This window comes from Homalodisca vitripennis, chromosome X (assembly GCF_021130785.1).
Source record: "Homalodisca vitripennis isolate AUS2020 chromosome X, UT_GWSS_2.1, whole genome shotgun sequence".
Lineage (NCBI taxonomy): Eukaryota > Metazoa > Arthropoda > Insecta > Hemiptera > Cicadellidae > Homalodisca > Homalodisca vitripennis.
In genome coordinates, this window is record NC_060215.1 from 36,449,220 (window position 1) to 36,470,375 (window position 21,156).

Consider the following 21,156-nt stretch of genomic DNA (forward strand, 5'->3'; position numbering starts at 1 on the left):
GTGTGTCTGTCAAAATTCTTCATAAGTTTCTCCGTCTTCAAGCTTCACTGTTGTGACTAGTGACTTCATTGACTCCATTCTGTTCTTTTTTAAGTCAAGTGAAGGTGATTTATTAGTAATTGATATGTCTGTTTTGTTTCCAAGTGTTGTTGGTTCCATGTATTTACTTTGACTTGTGAGTATAGTTCTTTAGAAGTTGTGGCAGCTTGCCTGGATTTAGCAACTTGCAGTGATACGCTGAAATGATTTTTAATTAAACTATTTCTTTTCTTGCTTCGAGACGTGGTAAGCTGCAAGTTTCTAGGTGTATCGACTGGACTAAGAGATTTGGGTTAAGCTCTAATTCACCTTCCTTTTATTGCAGCGTATCTGCCACTGTCTCAAACTTGACTCCTGGAATCTGGAGTCATGTTTGTCTGAAGTGATCCAAAGAAAGTCAACAACGAAGAAACTGAAAACGAAACATTTACATCGTTTTGACATCAAAGACACCTATAAATAATTGAAGTGCTAGTCTCATTTTCTCATCAGGTACACAATTGAGTGCACTATGATGTAATAGACACGATCTCTAAGCACAGTGGAGCAACCGAGTTTTCTACCCATTCAATTGAATCAATCTTTCCTACCATAGCTATGTTATGTATAGACTAAGAGAGTTGTTTTGGGACTGTTTTCTCTCAATTGGCCTTTCAGTAACATTACTGTGTGTTCCATACTGTCCAGTCTGTTTTCTAATGGAATTTAGTAAGGAGCTTAATGATTTCATTGGTAGTAAAACTGTGGGTACACATAAGGTTTGCGTTTATATATTTTTTTGGCATTTTAGAAAATTATCCTTGGTTTCTGGAAAATTTTATTTTGTTTTATAGTGAGTAAGGATTGTGTTTTCCAATTCTGAGATTTTCTTTACTTGTTCTTCAAATATGAGGGACTGTCTTATTTCATGCTCTTTGTAAAGATTTTTTAGTTCTTGTCCATTTTTTTCATTCTCAGCCTGAGCTACAGTTTTTTGCAGTTTTCTTAAGCTTAAAGCTTAAATCTTGTGCAAATACTTATCTGCCACTTTCGTTTGATTTTCAATTCTTGCCTTCATTTCGGCAAGTTTAGCTTCTGGGGCTGAATTTGGATGTTTAGCTCCTCAACCTTTTTTTTTCCAGCTTACAGTTTTTTGCTAGGAGAAGGTGACCAGCCTCAGCTGCCAATGTTAGGGATGTCTCGAGATCCGTTTCCTCTTGATCTGTCCTATTACTCAGTCTCAGCTCCAGTTCAGAGATAGCTGCAGTGCTGTTTTCCTCGTCTCTATTTTGGTGTCTTGTTAGGCTCAAGGAGGGTACTTTTGCTTCCCCTAAGGCCACAAAACTTGTTTCTGGCAGGGGGCTGCTATGAGCAATATTCCATGGTGCTGAGTCCTTACAAGTGTTACATTTCCAGGCATTTATTTCATCCTTGGTCAGTTTTTTCAGACTTTTATCAGTTTTATTAATGCAACCACTATAATATCACTGTTTACAGGTCCCTGTAAAGAGTATTCCAGAATATTTTACCCCTATGCTGCAGATGCCACAAGGTTATTTAGCGGTTTCTATGTTTATCTTGGTCATCATGTTCAAAAATTTAAAATGTCTGTTGGCAAAAAGATTTTAGTTTTTTATTGAGTGTGGCTGAGTCCACTAGGCCAATTTGTATCAAATTAAGAAAGCTAAGCTTTATAAAGATAATAAGAAATGTGAGATGATTAAGTCGGTTGCCTTTAGTTTCAGCAGTCTGTCATTACGGTACACTGTTACACGTCTGGTTACGATCTTAGATCTGTAGGCACTGCTAGATCCGTAAAATAAACCATATTAAGTATGATGCATCCTGTAAGTCCAGTTTTAGAGACTTAAAACTAAAACTATCTACTCTTCCATCAATATATATATATATATATATATATATATATATATATATATATATATATAACAATAACATTTTTCTATGAGTTAATGCAACATGGATATCCATTGTCAAGAGAAGTATGTAATTTTGACAGCTACATTTTTCCCAAATCCAAATTGAATGTCAGGAATAATTTTTAATTTATTTACAAGCCACTCAAGTATATTCTTTTGTTCATAATTTTTATAAGGCATGATGTTAATGATATGGGCCTATATGATTTTTCATCATCCTTTTTTTAAGTTCTTTCCACTGTACAGGTATATCTTCTTCATTATTCCATATCTTGTTATAGATGGTAAATAATATTTCCAGAGCATTCTCCAATTATATATATATATATATATATATATATATATATATATATATATATATATATATTTATGGAAGAGTAGGTAGTTTTAAGTGTCTAAAACTGGACTTACAGGATGCATCGTACTTAATTTGGTTTATTTGGTGAATTATCTTTTTTTACTGAATAACCACAGAACTAAAAAAATGTATTGTTAACATAAAAGTTACTTAGTGAGGAAGTTCTTTGTGTTTTAGTTATACAGTTGCCATTAGTAAAAACGTTTTAGTTGAACATTAGAACTGAATTTCGTATTAAAAAAAAATTATTCTAAAGAATATGGTTTAGCCAGGAAGGTGTCATAAAGCTAATGCTTATCCTGTATCACGTTTAGCTATTACATTGTAATAGCTAAACACTGGTTTTTTATTTATTTCTATTGTACGTATTTGTTAGTGTATTCTATAAACAAGTAGTTTTTAAATATTGCTTACAAAAGTAGTTAAAAACATGTTTATAGGAATTGTAAATCATTTTTACAGATCAATTGTTATATTTTTTTCCTTTATTTGACATATTCATGGAGAACAGTACATAGCGTCAATAGTTGAACAGTATAAAAATAATGGTAGTTTCAGAAAGTAATGCATTAAATAATGTAAGTCATAATTAATTAGTTAATTGTATTGTTAACTAGTTTGTCAGGAACTCCTCTTCCGAGTAGAAAGGCTTTTCCTGGAGCCATAGGGTCAGCTGCTTTTTGAAGTGGTTGGGATGCACTTTCTTGAGATGTTCGGGCAGATGGTTGAAGTAGAGCGCTTCTTTGTAGGTTGGTCTCTTTTCATTAGTGGCATGTCTGGTGTTGTATTGACTGTATGAAGGATTACTTCTCTTTTAGAGGGATATAACTGTGAGAATTGTAAGTTGTTTGTAGAGTTCTCTGCAGCTATCTTGATAGTTGAAGTTTTCCAGGCATTTAATTGCTCTTTTTTGTTTCAGGTGTACCTTTTCCAGATTGTTTTTAGTTGTTCCTCCCCAAATCGCTATGCCATACCTGAGGTGGGATTCAAAAAGGGCATATGCGATTCTGGCTGTGTCTGGGCTACATACTTGCTTGATTCTACGTATGATGTAGATACCTGAGCACAGTTTCTTGCATAGTTGGTCTATGTGGGGTTTCCATGAGAGTTTAGAGTCAGTTATGATGCCTAGGTGTTTTGTGTCAGTTTTTTTTTTCTAGGCCTGGCAGTGAAATATTTGTGTCTACCCGTTTGGTTGTGAAATTTAACTGTACAGTCTTCGTTTCAATTAGGACTAGGTCGTTAGCAACACAGTAATCTTTAGTTTTATTGAAATGAATGTTTGTTTTTCTGTCCAGTGTGTCCAATGATTAGTCAGTAAAAGTAAGAACTGTATCGTCTGCATACATGACTGTGTAGCAGGTATCCTCTAACCAGTCCGGCAGGTCGTTTGTGAGTAAGAGGAACAAGACTGGTTCCAGCACTGATCCTTGTGACACACCTCTCTGTATGGCAATGGTTTCGGATTGGATCCTATATTTTACATTTTTTTCAGTATTGGTTATTTCCACAAGTTGTTTCCTACCATTGAGGTAGCTGTGGAACCAGTCAGCTGCCTTTCCTCCTATGCCGAGGTTTCTTAGCTTTTGAAGAAGTAGATTGTGGTTAAGGCAGTCAAAGACCTTACTGAAATCCAGGAATAGACAAATTGAAGTGTCTCCTTCTTCTAGTTGTTCTATTATGTGTTCCATTAGTTGAATTAAAGCTGTGGCTGTTGATCTACCTTTAAGGAACCCGTGTTGCTGGCTTGTAAGGAGGTTATGTTGTTCAAGATAACAAAGAAGTCTGTTTAGGACTATCTTTTCTATGATTATGGAAAAAGTTGGTACGAGGGAGATTGGTCGGTAGCTGTGCTTGTCTATGGTTGGTCCTGTTTTGTATTTTGGATATACCTTTGCTACTTTTAGTTTGGTCGGGAAAGTTCCTTGAGTGAGAAATTTGTTAATTACGAGGGCTGTTTTTTTTTTCAAGTTCCGTTTGTTTCTCCAAATAACCAGCGTAGTGGCGGGAGGCGGGGCTGCGTGTTGTGCAATTGCGCCGCTCCCCCACTACAACCAACGCCGTTGCCGGCTCCAATCCATCAGTCGTAGCCGAGCTACGGGCGAGTAAAGATGGCCGCTACGATCAATTCTCCCGCCAGTTGTGAGTTGCGAAGTGTGATTCGTTTCCTTCAAGCTGAAGGATGTAGTGCTGCTGAAATCCATCGCAGAATGAGTGTTGTGTATGGTGAACACTGTATGAGTGATAGCGCGATAAGAAAATGGTGTAGGCTATTTGCTGAAGGTGGAACAGACGTCCATGACGAAGGCGGTCAAGGACGCAAGTCGGTCGCTACTGCAAGTTTGGTTGAACGAGTTGACCAAGCGATCCGGGAGAAACGGAGGTTTACAATTGATGAACTTTCTACCGAATTTCCAGCCATTTCAAGGTCTTCCTTGTACAAGATTGTGACCACCGAGCTAGGGTACCGAAAATTGTGTGCCCGTTGGGTACCCAAAATGTTGAGTGAGGATCACAAAACGAAGCGAATGGCGTCAGCCCTAACTTTTCTGACGCGATATGACAACGAGAAAGACAGTTTTTTAAAGTCTATTGTTACTGGGGATGAAACTTGGGTCCTGTATGAAAATCCAGAAACCAAGGAACAATCAAAGCAATGGATGCACACTCACTCCCCTAGCAAGCCCAAAAAATTCAAGCAGACTTTGACCAAAAGGAAAACAATGGCTACAGTGTTTTGGGACCAAAAAGGTGTGCTTCTGGTTGAGTTCATGCAACAGGGAACAACGATAACAAAGGAATCATACTGTGAGACTCTACATCGCCTCCGGAGAGCAATACAAAACAAACGGAGAGGAATGCTGTCATCCGGCGTGGTCCTGATCCACGATAATGCACGACCGCATAGTGCCAATGTCACAAAACAACTTCTGCAAAAGTTCAAATGGGAAGTTTTCGACCATCCGCCGTATAGTCCTGACTTGGCGCCCAGTGACTATCACCTCTTTCGAGAAATGAAGGCGTGGTTAGGTGGACGACGCTTCGCTGACAACGAAGAGCTTCAAGCAACTGTAAGGGTCTACCTGAGCTCACTGGCGGCAGACTTCTTCGAGGAGGGTATAGGAAAGCTTGTCTCTCGCTACGACAAGTGCCTCAACATTTTTGGTGACTACGTAGAAAAATAAGTAAGAAATTACGAATCTTTTGGTAATAAAATCATCTTTTTATCTCAATGTGTTTATTATTTATGGCCTATCGGAACTTGAAAAAAAAAACAGCCCTCGTATATCTGTTAGGGTGCCTGATATCTCAAACTTGCAGGTTTTTGCTAATTTTGCTGATATCTCATCAATCCCGGCTGAGTGTTTGGGTTTCAAGGAATCTATAGCTTTTAGGACCTCGTCCTCTAATATGATGAAATACTTTACAAGTATTATACATACAAATTACATTAAATTGCATTACATATATTTTTACATGTTAATACATTTTACAATTTATTTGTCATAACTTATTAATCATAAATATAATCCATCCTTATGTACCGAATGGAAGAAATATAGGGTTGTATACCGTTGAGGTTGATTTGCAAAGTTTACTTATATGTTTAATTGTGGCAAATAAACATAAAAGCACCACTTCTAGATATTAAACATAAAATAATGTACTGCCACATTGCTGCCAGATAGAATGATAATGAACTAAATAATATCATTGAGGTGGGCCTAATGGTTCCATTGTTCTATGGGAATGTTGCATATCAAATAATATATTTGAACTATTCTCAACTTTCTATAAAGTTTAAAATTAAAATTATAACAAATGCATAAATTAATGTAAATAACACATTAGTTCAGATACAGTCTTTATGGTTGGATACTATTGTTCGTTATAACATATGATATATTATAATAATGTATAATACTCATAACATAATAATAATATCATACAACTAATTTATTCCATTTCATTAATCCCTTATATTTGAAAATTCATATTTTACCCCTGGACTGCAATATTGTGTATTTAAATAGGTTTAAGGATATTAATTCAGACAGCAATCCAAAAGACAATATTACATTGACACATATTAACATCATTATTACTGCAGTACAAAACGTTTTCTTGCGCTGGGTTTTTATTCAATAAATAAAAGCAAAGAAAAACACACACACAATTCAATTAAATTCAAAATCTTTATTGTCACAGTTTACATAACATACATTCTTTTAATCCAGCACACCTGGAAGAACGGGTGACATTGTCAAGATATAAAATAGAACTTAATATTACCATCAGTTATGAAACATCGTCAAAGTCAAAAGTTTAATTAATTGAGTATAATATTATATAATTAAATATGTAAGTGTTATTATAATAATTATAAAAAAAATAAAATGTTTAAATTTATGTTCATAATGTTATTAAATTATTGTATCACATAGATACACTTCAATAGAGTAATATTTTTTTCTTTTAACATATCTGAAACTTTTATTTTAAATTCATTGTCTTTTTGTATTGATTTAAATCTATAGTCACGGCCACCAAATAAGGCGGGTGGGTGGATTTGCGCTGCTGCCACGTATGGGACCGGTGAAGCGGAGGAAGGTCGAGAATCGGTCGCTCTCAGGCACAATTTGGCAATGCTGTGTGCACATTGTTGCCTAGTCCAAGCGTCGCGCCGACGCTGCAGCTTCCACACGCCACCCTGCCAGTGCCAGTGCCAGTCGTATTGTACTGTCTAACTAGTTAGTGAGTTTAGTTACATACTGAAAATGGAGGAAGCTGGTAGTTCATGTGAAAACGAGACGATTAGAGGGTATTAAAAAAGTGATTTAAATAGTCAAACTAAATGTGTTGTAGTTAATGTACTGAATTTTCTGAAAGGTTTAGCTGATCCTGGTGTTCTTGGAACAATTAACAATTACGCGTATGTGTTAAGTTAATTGAAGACATAGTGGAACCATTTATTATAAACCTTAGAGACGACTCATCAGACAGTGAAAACAGCGACAGTGACCGTGACATTGACAAAGATTAAACGCAAGTAACTCGGAACCACCAAGTGATCAAATCAACCACGGACTGACATATAGTTTCACTGTGATTATGTAATAGTATGTACTAACAATGTCACTTGTTTAATAATAATTAATTTAAAATGTTTCTTTATTATTTCTATTACTACACGTGTTTAAAATATTTATATTTAAAATAATTTTGCTAAGGAAGGCAAAACAGATTGTTTTAAGCATGGTTAATTTTATTAAACTTAAAATATTTATTTAATATTCGCTATGGTTACAATACATAGTACTATAGGTGAGTAATGATAAAAATAATAGAAAGTAAAGTATTGCTATTAAAAAATAGTTGAGTAGAAATTGTGTGTATACGCACGGCGCTCGCATCGCTCTGCGTGTTTGATTTCAATAATTTAGGTTTGCACGCATTTCCCAGCGAAGTTAGTAAACTGAGAAAAATTTGTTTGGAACAAAAAATAAAGTTTATACCTTTGTCTAAAACTTTGCCACAGGAAAAATGTTCCTAACCAAAAAATAAAAAACTTCCTCGCTTACTGAAATGTTTAATACACCCTGTTAATGAATTAAAATTGGTTTGTAGGTATTTAGTATTTCAAAATTACATTTTTGTATTTACATACAAAAAGTATATACCGTTATCATCAGCGGTCTCTCCTGAAGCCAATAATACGATTTTCATCTTTGTAACTTGTAAGATGTCACCAAAATCTCAGGAGAAAGCAAACAACATCAAGCTCTAAAATGGATACAATTCAGGGATTATTCTATTTCACGATGTTTGCACAATCTGGCAACGGCGCAATTCCACCCACCCGCCTAATTTGGTGGCCCCGACTGTAGTAGGCAACTTATTGTATAATTTTCTTCCAAAATATTGTGGTGAACGCTCAAACAAACAAATTTTATGAATAGGAAAGTGAAACAGATCTCTATTTCTTGTATTGTAATGATGGTTATAGTGATTTGCAAAAAAGAGCTCGAAATTCTGCCTTACAAGCAATAAGCATCTCAGCACATAAACCAATAGACAGGGTAACAGATTTAAATGTTTAAATATTCCTTTGCGTGACATTCCTCTCTTGGAAAATGTCATAATCCTTAAATATTTCTTTTGGATTTTGAAAATGTCTGCCAGCCTACCAGAACTTCCCCAAACCTCAATACCGTATTGCATGACTGAAGCAAACATAGCATGATAAATCATAAGTTTTGTTTTTAAGTTAACAACATTTCTTAAGATTGACATCTGGAAACAAGCAGAGTTAAGCTTTCTTCCCAAAATTTGAAAATATTCGGTCCATTTTAGATTTGAGTCTATGTAGATTACTAAAATACTTGCTGATTTCAAAATTTCAATGCGTTCACTCTCTAACTTGATGTTAAATTCAAAATGGTTCTGGCTTTGAACAGTTTGAAAACCGACCAATTTGATTTTCAAATTGTTTAGTTGATTTTGATTTAGTTTAGTTCAGTTTTAGTAGAATTCAATTTTAAACCATTTGCTGTAAACCATCTTGACAATTCAAAAAGAGTCTTGAATCAACCTATGAAGGCCAATACTAGAAGTTTATTTGAGAATTGCTGTTGTCTCATCTGCATATAATATTAAACTAGAATTTGTATTTGCGGGAAGATCATTAACATATATTAAAAATAGTACAGGGCCCACAATTAAATAATTTCCATTCTGACTTAAATAATGTATTATTTTTTTATACACCGTGTAGCAGAATTGAGATGAAAGTTAAGAGTGTATCCAGTGCCAACTAGAGAAAGAAAAATTATAATAGAGAATTTTATCCAACAGAATTTCATGTACCATACATTCAAAGGCCCTGGACAAGTCACAAAACACAGCAGCTGTGTGTGTTCCGCGACGTATCCAAGCCCTCCGCCACTCTATACACAAAATCTGCAATAGCCTGAACTGTGTTTCGTGCAGCTCTAAAACTATATTGATCATCTGCAAACAAATTATTGTGTTCAAAATGAGATATTATTAAATAATAATACTATTTTTTCAAACACTTTGGAAAAAGAAGGCAAAATTGATACAGTCCTATAGTTTTCTGGATTGTGCTTACTTCCTTTCTTGAAAATTGGCTTTATTTCTGCATATTTAAGTTGGTAAGGAACATAACCCGTCTCAAATGATCTATTAATTATGATACAAAGGGGTGAAGCAATGAAATCCACAGCTTACTTCATCAAATCCACAGAAATTTCATCCCAACCTGATGACTTTTTGTTTTTCAGTTTTTTAATTGTATTATATACTGTGTGGACTGAACAGGTTTAATGTTAAATTGGAAGAGGTTTAAAGTTTTGAAATTAGACAAATACTTAAGTGATTGGTTTACTTAAAAAAAAAAAATTGTATTTTGCTTAATGACACCATTCTTGTCTCAATGATAATGAATAAAGTATATTGTCTAGTGTCTTAGAATAATAAATCGTAAACTAAAACCCTTTTAAAATTCTTTTATTTCAGACATGTGTTTCGGTATAAACAATCTTCAGTGTGAACATTAACCTCTAATTAAATAATAAACAAAACAAATAAATATACACCTGTCAACTATTTAAACAGTTGTTAAACTTATATGACACAGTTGTAATTTTGATTAAGATTCTGTGTTTAATATGTTTTCAAAGATAGGATTTGTTTTATTTTTTAAATTGCTATTTAATATGTTGTGAGGATCTTTGTTATAATTTAGATAAATATGTAATTCTTCTTTCGTGTTTAATTTTTCTCCTTTCCTTTCGATATCCAAAATTTCCATGTTATTTTCAATATTTTTGTAGTTATGTCCAGTTTCTAATAAATGTTCAGCGAAATTTGACATGTCTACAATAAAATCAAATTTCGCTGAACATTTATTAGAAACTGGACATAACTACAAAAATATTGAAAATAACATGGAAATTTTGGATATCGGAAAGGAAAGGAGAAAAATTAAACACGAAAGAAGAATTACATATTTATCTAAATTATAACAAAGATCCTCACAACATATTAAATAGCAATTTAAAAAATAAAACAAATCCTATCTTTGAAAAAATATTAAACACAGAATCTTAATCAAAATTACAACTGTGTCATATAAGTTTAACAACTGTTTAAATAGTTGACAGGTGTATATTTATTTGTTTTGTTTATTATTTAATTAGAGGTTAATTTTCACACTGAAGATCGTTTATACCGAAACACGTGTCTGAAATAAAAGAATTTTAAAAGGGTTTTAGTTTACGATTTATTATTCTAACATAAAGATAACCCTATAATGTGGAGTTCTTAACATAACAGATATGTCTATTGTCTATTGTCTATCCCGGTTCAGATTAATCTCTCTAGAAATGTTGACGAACTTGTTATTAAAATATTCAGAAATTTTCTGTCCATCAGATATTATGTCATTATTACAATTGAGTTCAGAGAAAGTTGCTGTTAGCTTATGGCTACCTAGTTCAGATTTAAAAATTGACCATGCTTCCTTACTTTTATTTTCTGAGGATACAGACACACAGATACAGAATTTAAAAAACCGTATAAACTAGAATGGAGAACTTAAATATAAACCAACACTTCTTTGTATTTGCACTAATATAACACAACAATTACATTAATGTACCATTTTCTTTAAGTTAATATTTTTACCAATAACTATCAGAAGTAAAAAAAATATTACTTATGCTTTAATATTAAGCTTGCTTCACTTCTAACCTTTAGTATGTCATTGACATGAATCCTCGCAGACTCCATACTTTATCTCCTTGTCATTAATATGGTTTCCCATGAAATATATTTGAAGTTAGTTAAATGCAGTAGCATACTTTAATAATGGTAACTGGTGCACAATCCAATGTCTTTTAGTGTCGTCTTCATGATTATGAATGATAAGAAGGCTCTATCTTTCTTCTGGAGACAAACACTCCTGAGTACGTCGTCGTTGACAGGACTTTCCATTTTACTTACACATCATTGCTTACACACACTTTCCACCACTCCGGTTAGTCGATATAGTAATTCTGTCATTTTAGTCCTATGACAGTCGATTTTAGAGCCACTGTTTGTATGATTTATTGTTTTCATACATTATCTAGGCATTAATTTTGATGTTGACATAAGTAAGTTGTGACCAATAAATTTATTTTATTACTTTACTTACATTGTACATTAATACTTTTTTCATTTTACATTCACGTTAAGTAGTACTTTTATTTACGTTGAAAAAGATCAACTTATTAATTGCACTCGTGGGCGTTTTATAGAGGGTGGCTCAAATCCCCCAAAAGGCAAACAGCAAAATTGCATTCAGGAGTTTCTTTTATACGAGTATATTCGTATATTAAAATACTAAAAGTTTTCAAAAAATGTGTTTATATTTTTTACAATCTTTGATAGTAAGAAAATGAAAAAAATTAACTTTATAAAATTAGTAAAACTAGTTTTAAAACTAATAGTTGTGTAGTGGAATTCTTTAAACAGTAAACAATTTTAGTGATGTTGAAAGGGTTATTAATTTTAAAGGTAACAACAATACTTTTGAAACTAATTTAAACTAGTTCAATCAACACACTACAATTTCCTGCCAGACTCCAATTGTAAAACATTTGGAGTTAATATTTACAATAGAAAATATTTTATAATGATAAATCAAAAATATTTCATTTGTATTAATAGTTTTAATATAAAGGTTATAGTTTTTTTTTTTTACCAAGTAGATGGTAGTGATAACTACCAAAGGCTGTCTATGATTACTCGATAGTACAATGATAGTGATACAAGATGTGTTCTGAAAATAAGTACTATTTAAAAAAAACCAGTAAAACGATTGTTGGCACAATTTTATTTCTACATGAAAGCCCAAACCTTAAACTATTTTTCGACATAGTTTCCACTGATGTTTAAACACTTATAGCGGGTGCTCAATTCATCTATACCCTCTTCGTAGAAGGTTACTGCCAACAAATGTAGCCAAGAGTCCACAGCAGTTTTCACTTCATCGTCGGTTTCAAAGTGTTGGCCACTTAGCTTGCGCTTCATGTGCAGGAACAAATGGTAGTCAGACAGTGCCAAGTTAGGGCTTTTGGGAGGGTGATTGAACTGCTCCCAACAAACTTGTCGAAGCAATGTTTGAGTGTCACCAGCGATATGGGGGTCAAGCATTGTCATGGAGCAACACAATTCTGTTATTGAGGATTCCTCTCCGTTGGTTTTGAATTGCCCGCTTTAGTTTTCTTAAGAGTTTGCAATACCTTGTTGCATTAATGGTTTCATCTCTTGGGAGAAAATAAATCAGCAAAACACCTTTCCAATCCCAAAAGACAGTGCACATGATTTTTTTGTGCAGACATTGTCGTCTTGAATTTTTGTTTCTTCAGGGATTGGTGGCGTGTGTCACCACTCCATTGACTGCTGTTTGGATTCCAGTGTGACATGATAGACCCAAGTTTCATCACCTGTCACAATTTTTTTTTGTTTAAATCCTCACCATCACTGTGCTATATGAGAAAAGTGAAAGCACTTACTAGTCTTTTGGTTTTGTGCACATTAGTGAGCATTTTTGAAACCCATCAGGAATACAGCTTGCGATAACCTAAGCGGTCCGTAACAAATTCCTACAAAAGAGTGTGTGAAATTTGTTGGAAATCGTCAGATAACGTTGTCATAGTGAAACGTCTGTTCTCTTTTTTCGTCAGCTGCCCTTACCATATCATCAGTGACGAGAGAAGTCAGACCACCCCGATTCTCATCATGCACATTTGTTCGACCTCCATTGAACATTCTAATCCACTTTCTCACCATTCCTTCACTCATCACCTCTTCTCCGTAAACATCTTGAAGTTGACAATAAATTTCAGCTGGTTTCACATTTCTGGCGTTCAAAAATCTTATTACAGAACAAATCTCACAATCGGTGGGATCACGAATTGGCTTACACATTTTAACGTTCAGAGAAAACTGGAAACACAACGTAGAATAATAAAATGGTGTGAGTCGATAGACAGTGGACGAGAACGACTTGTGCACATGCGCGGAACACTGATTACTAAGCTACGGCGGCAGTAGAATGAAACAGCACTTACTTTCCGAACATGCCTCGTACAAAAAGCGAATATAAGTTATAACGACTTGGATTGTAGATATTAATATTCCAGAATATTAATATTTAAATTATCAATGAGACATCCAAGACAATATAAAATATTTTTTGATTAGTAAGCTCCGAGTGAATATTCTATATAATTTATTACTAAATTGTCAACTATTAAATATTATCTGGTTTGTCTAAAATAAAAGTCATAGATCTAAATAAAAATAATGGATTTATTTGGCAAATTAATAAGTTCAACGTTTCAGAATTTTTATCATTCTATTTTCCACAAAGAATTGACAAACCGTTTAGTAAATTTAAAAGTTCCTTTGGCAAGAAATAAAAAATGTTATTCAAATATATCAAACTAAAATCAGATCTCTCTTCTAAAATAAAATAATGAAGTTTTAAAATAAAAATCAAATACCACTTGGAAATAACTAAAATAAAAATGTTCACTTCTAATTTCACTCAAAATTCAAAATAAAAATTTAAACTTCTCTTTCCACTAGTTGAACCTTAACTTTCAAGTCTCTGCAATTCAGATTACAACTCTCTCAAACAATCATTAATGTTCAATTAATTTTAAATTAATAATTCACAATAAAACAGTTTCAATTATTAATAAATTACTAAATTACCAAATCTCAATTAAAGTTATTAAAAGTTCAATTTTAATCCACTTTTCTTGCAAGTATGAACCAAATTCAACTTGTATGATTCTATTGTGCTCTACTGTTCATTGACAATCAGTTATTCAGATTGCGCTGTAGTTTCTATAAATTTAATTTTTTTCCTATAAAAAAGACAACAAAATTAATTTAATATTAGATTTGGAAGACTATTTTAATAAAACGTACAATAAATTTGGTGCTTACCTCAAAATCCCTCGCAGAAAAAAAATTAAGCGGCACACTGTAATCAACTTAATACACGAAAATAACCAAAAGAAGGGTGAAAATTATGAGTTGGCGCTTTTATACTCCCTCCTCTAATCAACTTTGCTGGACATCTGCAGTGTTCTCTCATTGGTCCAGCTGTATCAAACAAGGAGAACAATAGCCGTAGCAAGACAAGTTATAATCAATCCAAGGCAGTCAACCGCCTTCCTAACAATTTAAAACTACCAGTACTAACTTGCCAAAGGATTACATGTTCGTTTTTACCCTGACTTTTCACAATCTAATTTAAAATTAAATCCCAATATTTCGTTCCCAAAATTTTCATTTAATTTAAGTTTTAATAAAACAAATAAACCAATGTAGCTTTAAAAACGCTACATAAGTTTAGTGTTGTTGTACCGTACGTAGTTCATTAAAGTAATTGACAACACCATGGTGAATTAAGTGAAGGATGGATTAAGCAACACTAAAATGTGAGGATGGGTTACAAATGTTGATTTCAGCGATAACAAGGAATAATGGTCTTGCGATAACAAGGAATAATGTCTATCAGAATCAGAATATCTACTTCCTCTCTAACTAACTACAGTAACCAATCCTTCACAGGTTTTATCAACGAAGTTATGATTAAAACATGAAATTACAGTACAAAACATGGGAAATATAATACTAATTTGTCATGCTGAATGTTTTATTTAATTTTGAAACTGTAATATGAACGTTTTGTGAATATTGTATGTGATGAGTATGAGTTGTCATTACATCTGTGAATCTGAGGAATATATTTTACTCTTAAAGAATATTATTTTAAAAATTGTCTTCTGTACAGCATTTCATTTCAAGAATAGTTTTGAAAGTGGGATCATGGGCTGTAATACTAAATGAAAATTGAAACAGGACTAAAGCCAAATAGAAATAGCCATTTTAATTTTGTTTTGTGTGAGAACTTTTCATAATTGTCTAAAGGTAATAATGTACTAGCGAATCGTGATTGAGATCATTTTCACAGATAATCGTTTGACCTTCTAAATTATAGTTATCAGCATTTCTTAATGGGACAGGCATAAATTTGGTTTTAGAAATATTTAATGATAAAATTTTACAGTCAAACAATTACTTTAAAGTAAAAAGATCAAATACAGGTTTCTCACAAACCTCCACACAGATACGGCACTCCAAAAAAATTGGTATGTCATCAGCAAACGGAAATAATTTTCCACTTATACATAATTTGTATAAATTAAAAACAGTACAGGCCATAGTACACTACCCTGAATAGTCACATAGTCCCTCCATGGAATCGCTTTTTCTCCCCCAATATAACAGAAACCAAGTGTGTGGTTAGTCCAGTAAATTTGATCTTTGTGATCTGTTTCTATTTTGTAATACTGTTTTTATTACCTTTTTTAGAATTAATGCTCAGATTTTTGCATCATAATAAGTAAATTTGTGTATAAATTTGGTCTTAATCAGATCACAAGTTTCCAAGTGAACTTTCAAAGACGCAGTTTTGTTAAAAAGCACCTAAAAAGATACCTTTTTCGTTATCAACATAAAATTTGAAGTTATTGCTTGTAAATTATTTGCTTTATATGTCTAAACACAGAAATAAAAAAGCTAAATTTTAATGAGACTTCTGTTTTTGTAGCTTTACTGGTTAGTTTGTGGTTAACTTTCAAACTGGTATCTAAACCGTGTGATCAGAGAGTAACATTTTATCTTCTTGTTGTAATGGATTATGAGTAGTTCAGTTTTATGAATGATGTAAACACATTTGACTTCATGATTAATCAATCCACTTGAGATTTGAAACTCAATCTCATAGTCATGTGAAAGACAAAGTATCACTTTACTGGTGATTTAAAAATGGTATGATATGGTAAATGATCAGTGATTTAGATGTAAAAAATAATATAAAGTGATTGTGATTTCTATGAGTAAAACATCCTTAAGATGATATTGCGTTATTATTTATATTTGTATATTCATAATTTGATCATTCCTATCAAACACATAACATAATATTGTTTTCATTGTAAAATGAATGACTTATCTTTCCATACAAACACTTATATGGCCAAGGTATTGAAAAAAGAAAGCCGTGTGCAATTATAACAACCTGTCCCTCTTTATAATATAATAGATATGGTTGAATAACATAGAGTAGAATTATAAGTTGCAAATCTCCTTGGACTTCACCAAACCTAAAAAGTGTGTAACATTGTCACAAAAATAAGTTTATTATAAAAAAATAATTAAAACTAAATGCCAAGGTATAATATATTATTTAAATATTAATCTACAGTATAATAAGTTTATGTCAGTAGTATGTCTTGCTTACTTTAAAATGTCATATAATTCTAATTTTTAGTTACTTAAAAGAGTTTGTTAAAAATCGTGTCACCTAAGGACACAATATTAGGACACGGATATTATATAATTTATACTATGCCTAGGAAACATTCACTCTTTTTTATATCTAGTCTTTAACTCTTTGTTGGAAGTTTGTTTTTGATGAGGGAAGGATTGTCAAGGAAACAGGATAAATCTTTATTAATAATAGAGTTCAACAAATCTCAAAATCGATTTTGAATCTGCTAATTTTAGAATTGATGACTGATTAAAATATGGCTTAACATGATCCCTTTGATGTAAATCAACAGAAAGCGAAATCAAACATGCAACCACCAGTAAACAACATGAACCATAACAATGTAAATAATGTCTTTAGTACATAAAGGAAATCAATATGAAAGATATCAATCATCTGTAGATAAACTCTTAAATCAAATATAAAAATTTTAGAATCTTCCTATGAGTAAAAACCAGAGAATTTTCATAGGCACATTCCATTCTTAGCGTAAGAAGTGATGGGTGTGCTGGTAATTTTAGCACAAATATTCAGGTGTATGATTTCCACCCAACAGCACTAAAAGAGTCATGGGTGCACTATGGATATTTTTGTTGTCAAATCAGTGGTTCTTTCTGAGTTTTTTTATATCAGACTACATAATATTAGTAATTTTTCTTATATGCAATTTTGGCCGATCCTAAGAGAGTTCAGATACATCAAGTATGAGTTTATAGACAACTACACTACTTCCTGTAGCTGTTTTAGCCATGTACAGCGTTGTTATGCTTTTGTTCTAATATATAAGAAATATATGTTTCAAATGACTTAGAAACTGAAAGAAAACTTGTTTGTAGGAAGCAGCAAACTCTGCAGTTCTAGGAGCTGCATATCAAGCCAAGCATGGACTGCTGCATGGTGCAGGAAGTAGCTTCAGTGACATCACAAAATGCCTGCCCCAGCCCGTCCTGGCTTGTAGTCCTTATGCGGATGCTGATCAGGTAATTCTAAAATTACTCTTCATAACATGTTAAAACTCATCAGGTGTTTCAGGACATCAGGCACTGAACGTTTTAGTAAATATTCAATTGGCATTGTAAAGGTATTTTGTTAAATACAAAATAAACATTCATTTGCTTTCTTACAGTTAGTTTTTACTATTATATTTTAATCATAAACAAAATTGTAACTTATAGCAAGTTAATATAAATTTTGTTTATTTTATGTATACTACAAAATAAACGTTGATATTGTACTTAAAATAATTATTCTCCTTAGTTACAATATTTTAACCACAAACATAATATTGACTTTAAATTGGCAAGTTAATTTTGTAAATTGATATTAATTTAAAAAAAATTATTTACATAAAACTATTGTTTTTTTTTATTACAATGTTTTTAACTAAACACCAACTACAACTACTTAACTAAACTTTCCCAGATTTTATAGGGATTAGATTTTAAATGTTTATACAGGGTGAGTTTTTTAAAGTGATCCAATAGCTAACTTTTCAATTACACGACTTAGCACCACACTTTAAATTTGGAACTTGCTCAATTTTAAGTTTCACTCAGGGATACACTTTCAAATTTTTTGAAGATGGCCGCCATTTTCCAATATGGCGGTCAACTTTAAAATCTCTTATGGAACACCCTGTATTTTATGTTGTTTTTATATTCTACTCAACAAAATAAGACATTTTTGCATTTTAGAGTTTTTCTATATCTCTAATGGTTCAGGAGCTACGTGGACTGCAAGTTTTCGGATTTTTTCGGACTGATGATAAAAACTTGCAGTCCACGTAGCTCCTGAACCATTAGAGATATAGAAAAACTCTAAAATGCAAAAATGTCTTATTTTGTAGTGTAGAATATAAAAACAACATAAAATACAGGGTGTTCCATAAAATATTTTAAAGTTGGCCGCCATATTGGCAAAAATTATGAAAACTTCCAGTCCACGTAGCTCCTGAACCATTAGAGATATTGAAAAACTCTCAAAAGCAAAAATGTATTATTTTGTTGAGTAGAATCTAAAAACAACATAAAATACAGGGTGTTCCATAAGAGATTTTAAAGTTGACCGCCATATTGGAAAATGGCGGCCATCTTCAAAAAATTTGAAAGTGTATCCCTGAGTGAAACTTAAAATTGAGCAAGTTCCAAATTTAAAGTGTGGTGCTAAGTCGTGTAATTGAAAAGTTAGCTATTGGATCACTTTAAAAAACTCACCCTGTATAACCTTTCATATTTATTTTATCCTTTTAACTAAAGTACAGTCTTAAAACTAAAATATTTTATTTGCAATCATAAGGTTTGAAAGTATGGAAAAACATTATACTCTAATATATATTTTACTAATATTTACTATGTTTTACCAGTTATTATAAAAAGACTAACAAAATGACGAAGTCACTACTTTTGACTTGCTGAGCATTTTTTTAAGTACCTGTAACTTAAAAACCCAAAAGAAATATGCCCTCGTACAAACAGTGAGATTTTTGCGCTTGGACAGCATACGGACATGTGTGACTTTACAGTAACTGAGCCGGGCTCGCACCGACACTCGGCCGACTCATGTGTTGGGCGAGGTGCAGGTATGTGTGTCCCGACCTTTAAACGAGAACAAGTTAACCTTTTTCCAGTTTTATTATTGTGCCTAAAATTATGTTGTTTTGCCGAATTTGTGTGTTTTTTTTACAGAAACAGGTTTGTAGAGTTTAGATGCATACTGTTTTATGTAAAAAGTTATTTTTAGTGTCTTTTTCAAATTTTTTTATATATTGTCCACTAAGTCATTTTGACTATAAATATAAAATAATTGAATAATACCATAAAATACTCCAAGACTAGTGACATGCAACAACAACGCGCAATAGCTGTCTGCACTGTGCGACTATAGTGAACTCATTAAGGTTCAAACACCTCATAACAGAGGACCAAGGAAGTGCTGTCATCTAGTAGAAAACACCAGAACTACTTGCATGACATGTAGTTGTCATATAAATCTTCTTCTAACACTATAGCGTTATGTAATATTACGTCAGTAACTCACTTACACAATCGCTATGAACATATTATTACGTCAAAAACCGTGAAGGGGCTAATATATTAAAATTATAACAATCTGTATTGTTTAAAACAATAATACACATTATTAAGATAAACATTTAGTTTTGAAGTAAAATAATAAATTAAATTATTAAAATGACTAAACTGTTCCAGGTATACAGGCCTATGATGGAGAGGTACCGCAAATTCATACAAGAGATTCAGAAATCCATATAATTTTGAAGCTCGTCCAATGACATGCTTCTAACATAAGAGTGCCTGCCTTCACACAAATACCATTGTTAAGTTATAAGTAAACTTAGGATTGACAATCCAGAGCTTCTTAGTAAATACTTGATGTGATTTTGAATCTTGTGGTTATAAGATTTAGCTATATTATTAGCTATATACATATAAAACAAAAGTAATATTTACACATTTTTTGCAACAATCTCAGTAAAAATACAATTTATTAGTTTAATTTATATTTTTACTTGTTTCTCTTCAGTTGAGTTGTTGTTTAATTGTACATTACTATACTTGTCTATAGTAATTAATGAAAATATTAATGAGTTATGTTTTCAGAGGTTAACCAATTTATGTATTTTTATTTTTTGTGTTACTGTACAAAGACCAAATTCCCAGTGCATAAAAAATTGATAGGAAAATCAGCAGGGTTACCTAGAAAACTTCCTTCTAGGGCTCTCTGAATTGAAAGGAAGTACCTATAAAAGTACACAAAAACTTGACACGTGACAACTATGAAAAGTTTATTTTTTTGTTGGGAAGCTTTATATGGGGTTTATCTGTGGCAGAGGAGGTAGAATTTTGTGTCTGCTTCCACTTCGAGACTCTGTGCAACGACTCTGTTGCAATTTATTCCAAATATTACCAATGGAAATTTTGTTATGCACTGGAAGTTTGGTTAACTACTTACTTTCATTAAATTGTAAAATCATACACTTTGTTGTTCATTAATATAAGAACAAAATAAAAATACATAAATAATGTTATTGACCTCTGAGAAAATAACTCATTGATGTTTTCATAGTTACTGAAAACTACTAATGTAATTAGTTATTAAAAAATTAAATATTATTTTAATTGTTGAAATGTTTTGTAAGAACTTTTGATGTTTTTACAAGCATTGCCTTCACAAAAACACCATTGTTAAGTTAAAACTAGACTTAAGATTGACCATCAAGGCTCCTTAGTAAATAGTCTTGTAGTTATAAGATTTTACTATTTCATTAGTTGCCGATCTACCAAAAGTAATGTTTACACATGTTTTACTGATACGGGTTACAAGTTATTTTTTGAAAAACTCACTTGGTACACAAACCTAGATATCAAAATATGGCAACAATTTGACTAAAAATATGAAAACTG

At 32.3% G+C, this 21,156-nt stretch overlaps 1 protein-coding gene across 1 annotated transcript in view; it reads left to right on the forward strand.

The window, feature by feature from the left end:
• Positions 1-20,360, forward strand: part of LOC124368907 (xylulose kinase-like) — a 94,862-nt gene extending 74,502 nt beyond the window's left edge. Inside the window, exons 12-13 of the mRNA XM_046826434.1 lie at positions 17,572-17,715; positions 19,942-20,360. Coding sequence (XP_046682390.1) covers positions 17,572-17,715; positions 19,942-20,004 — 207 coding nt within the window. The 3' untranslated portion in view covers positions 20,005-20,360. The remainder of the gene's footprint in view (positions 1-17,571; positions 17,716-19,941) is intronic.
• The last annotated feature ends 796 nt before the right edge of the window (positions 20,361-21,156 follow it).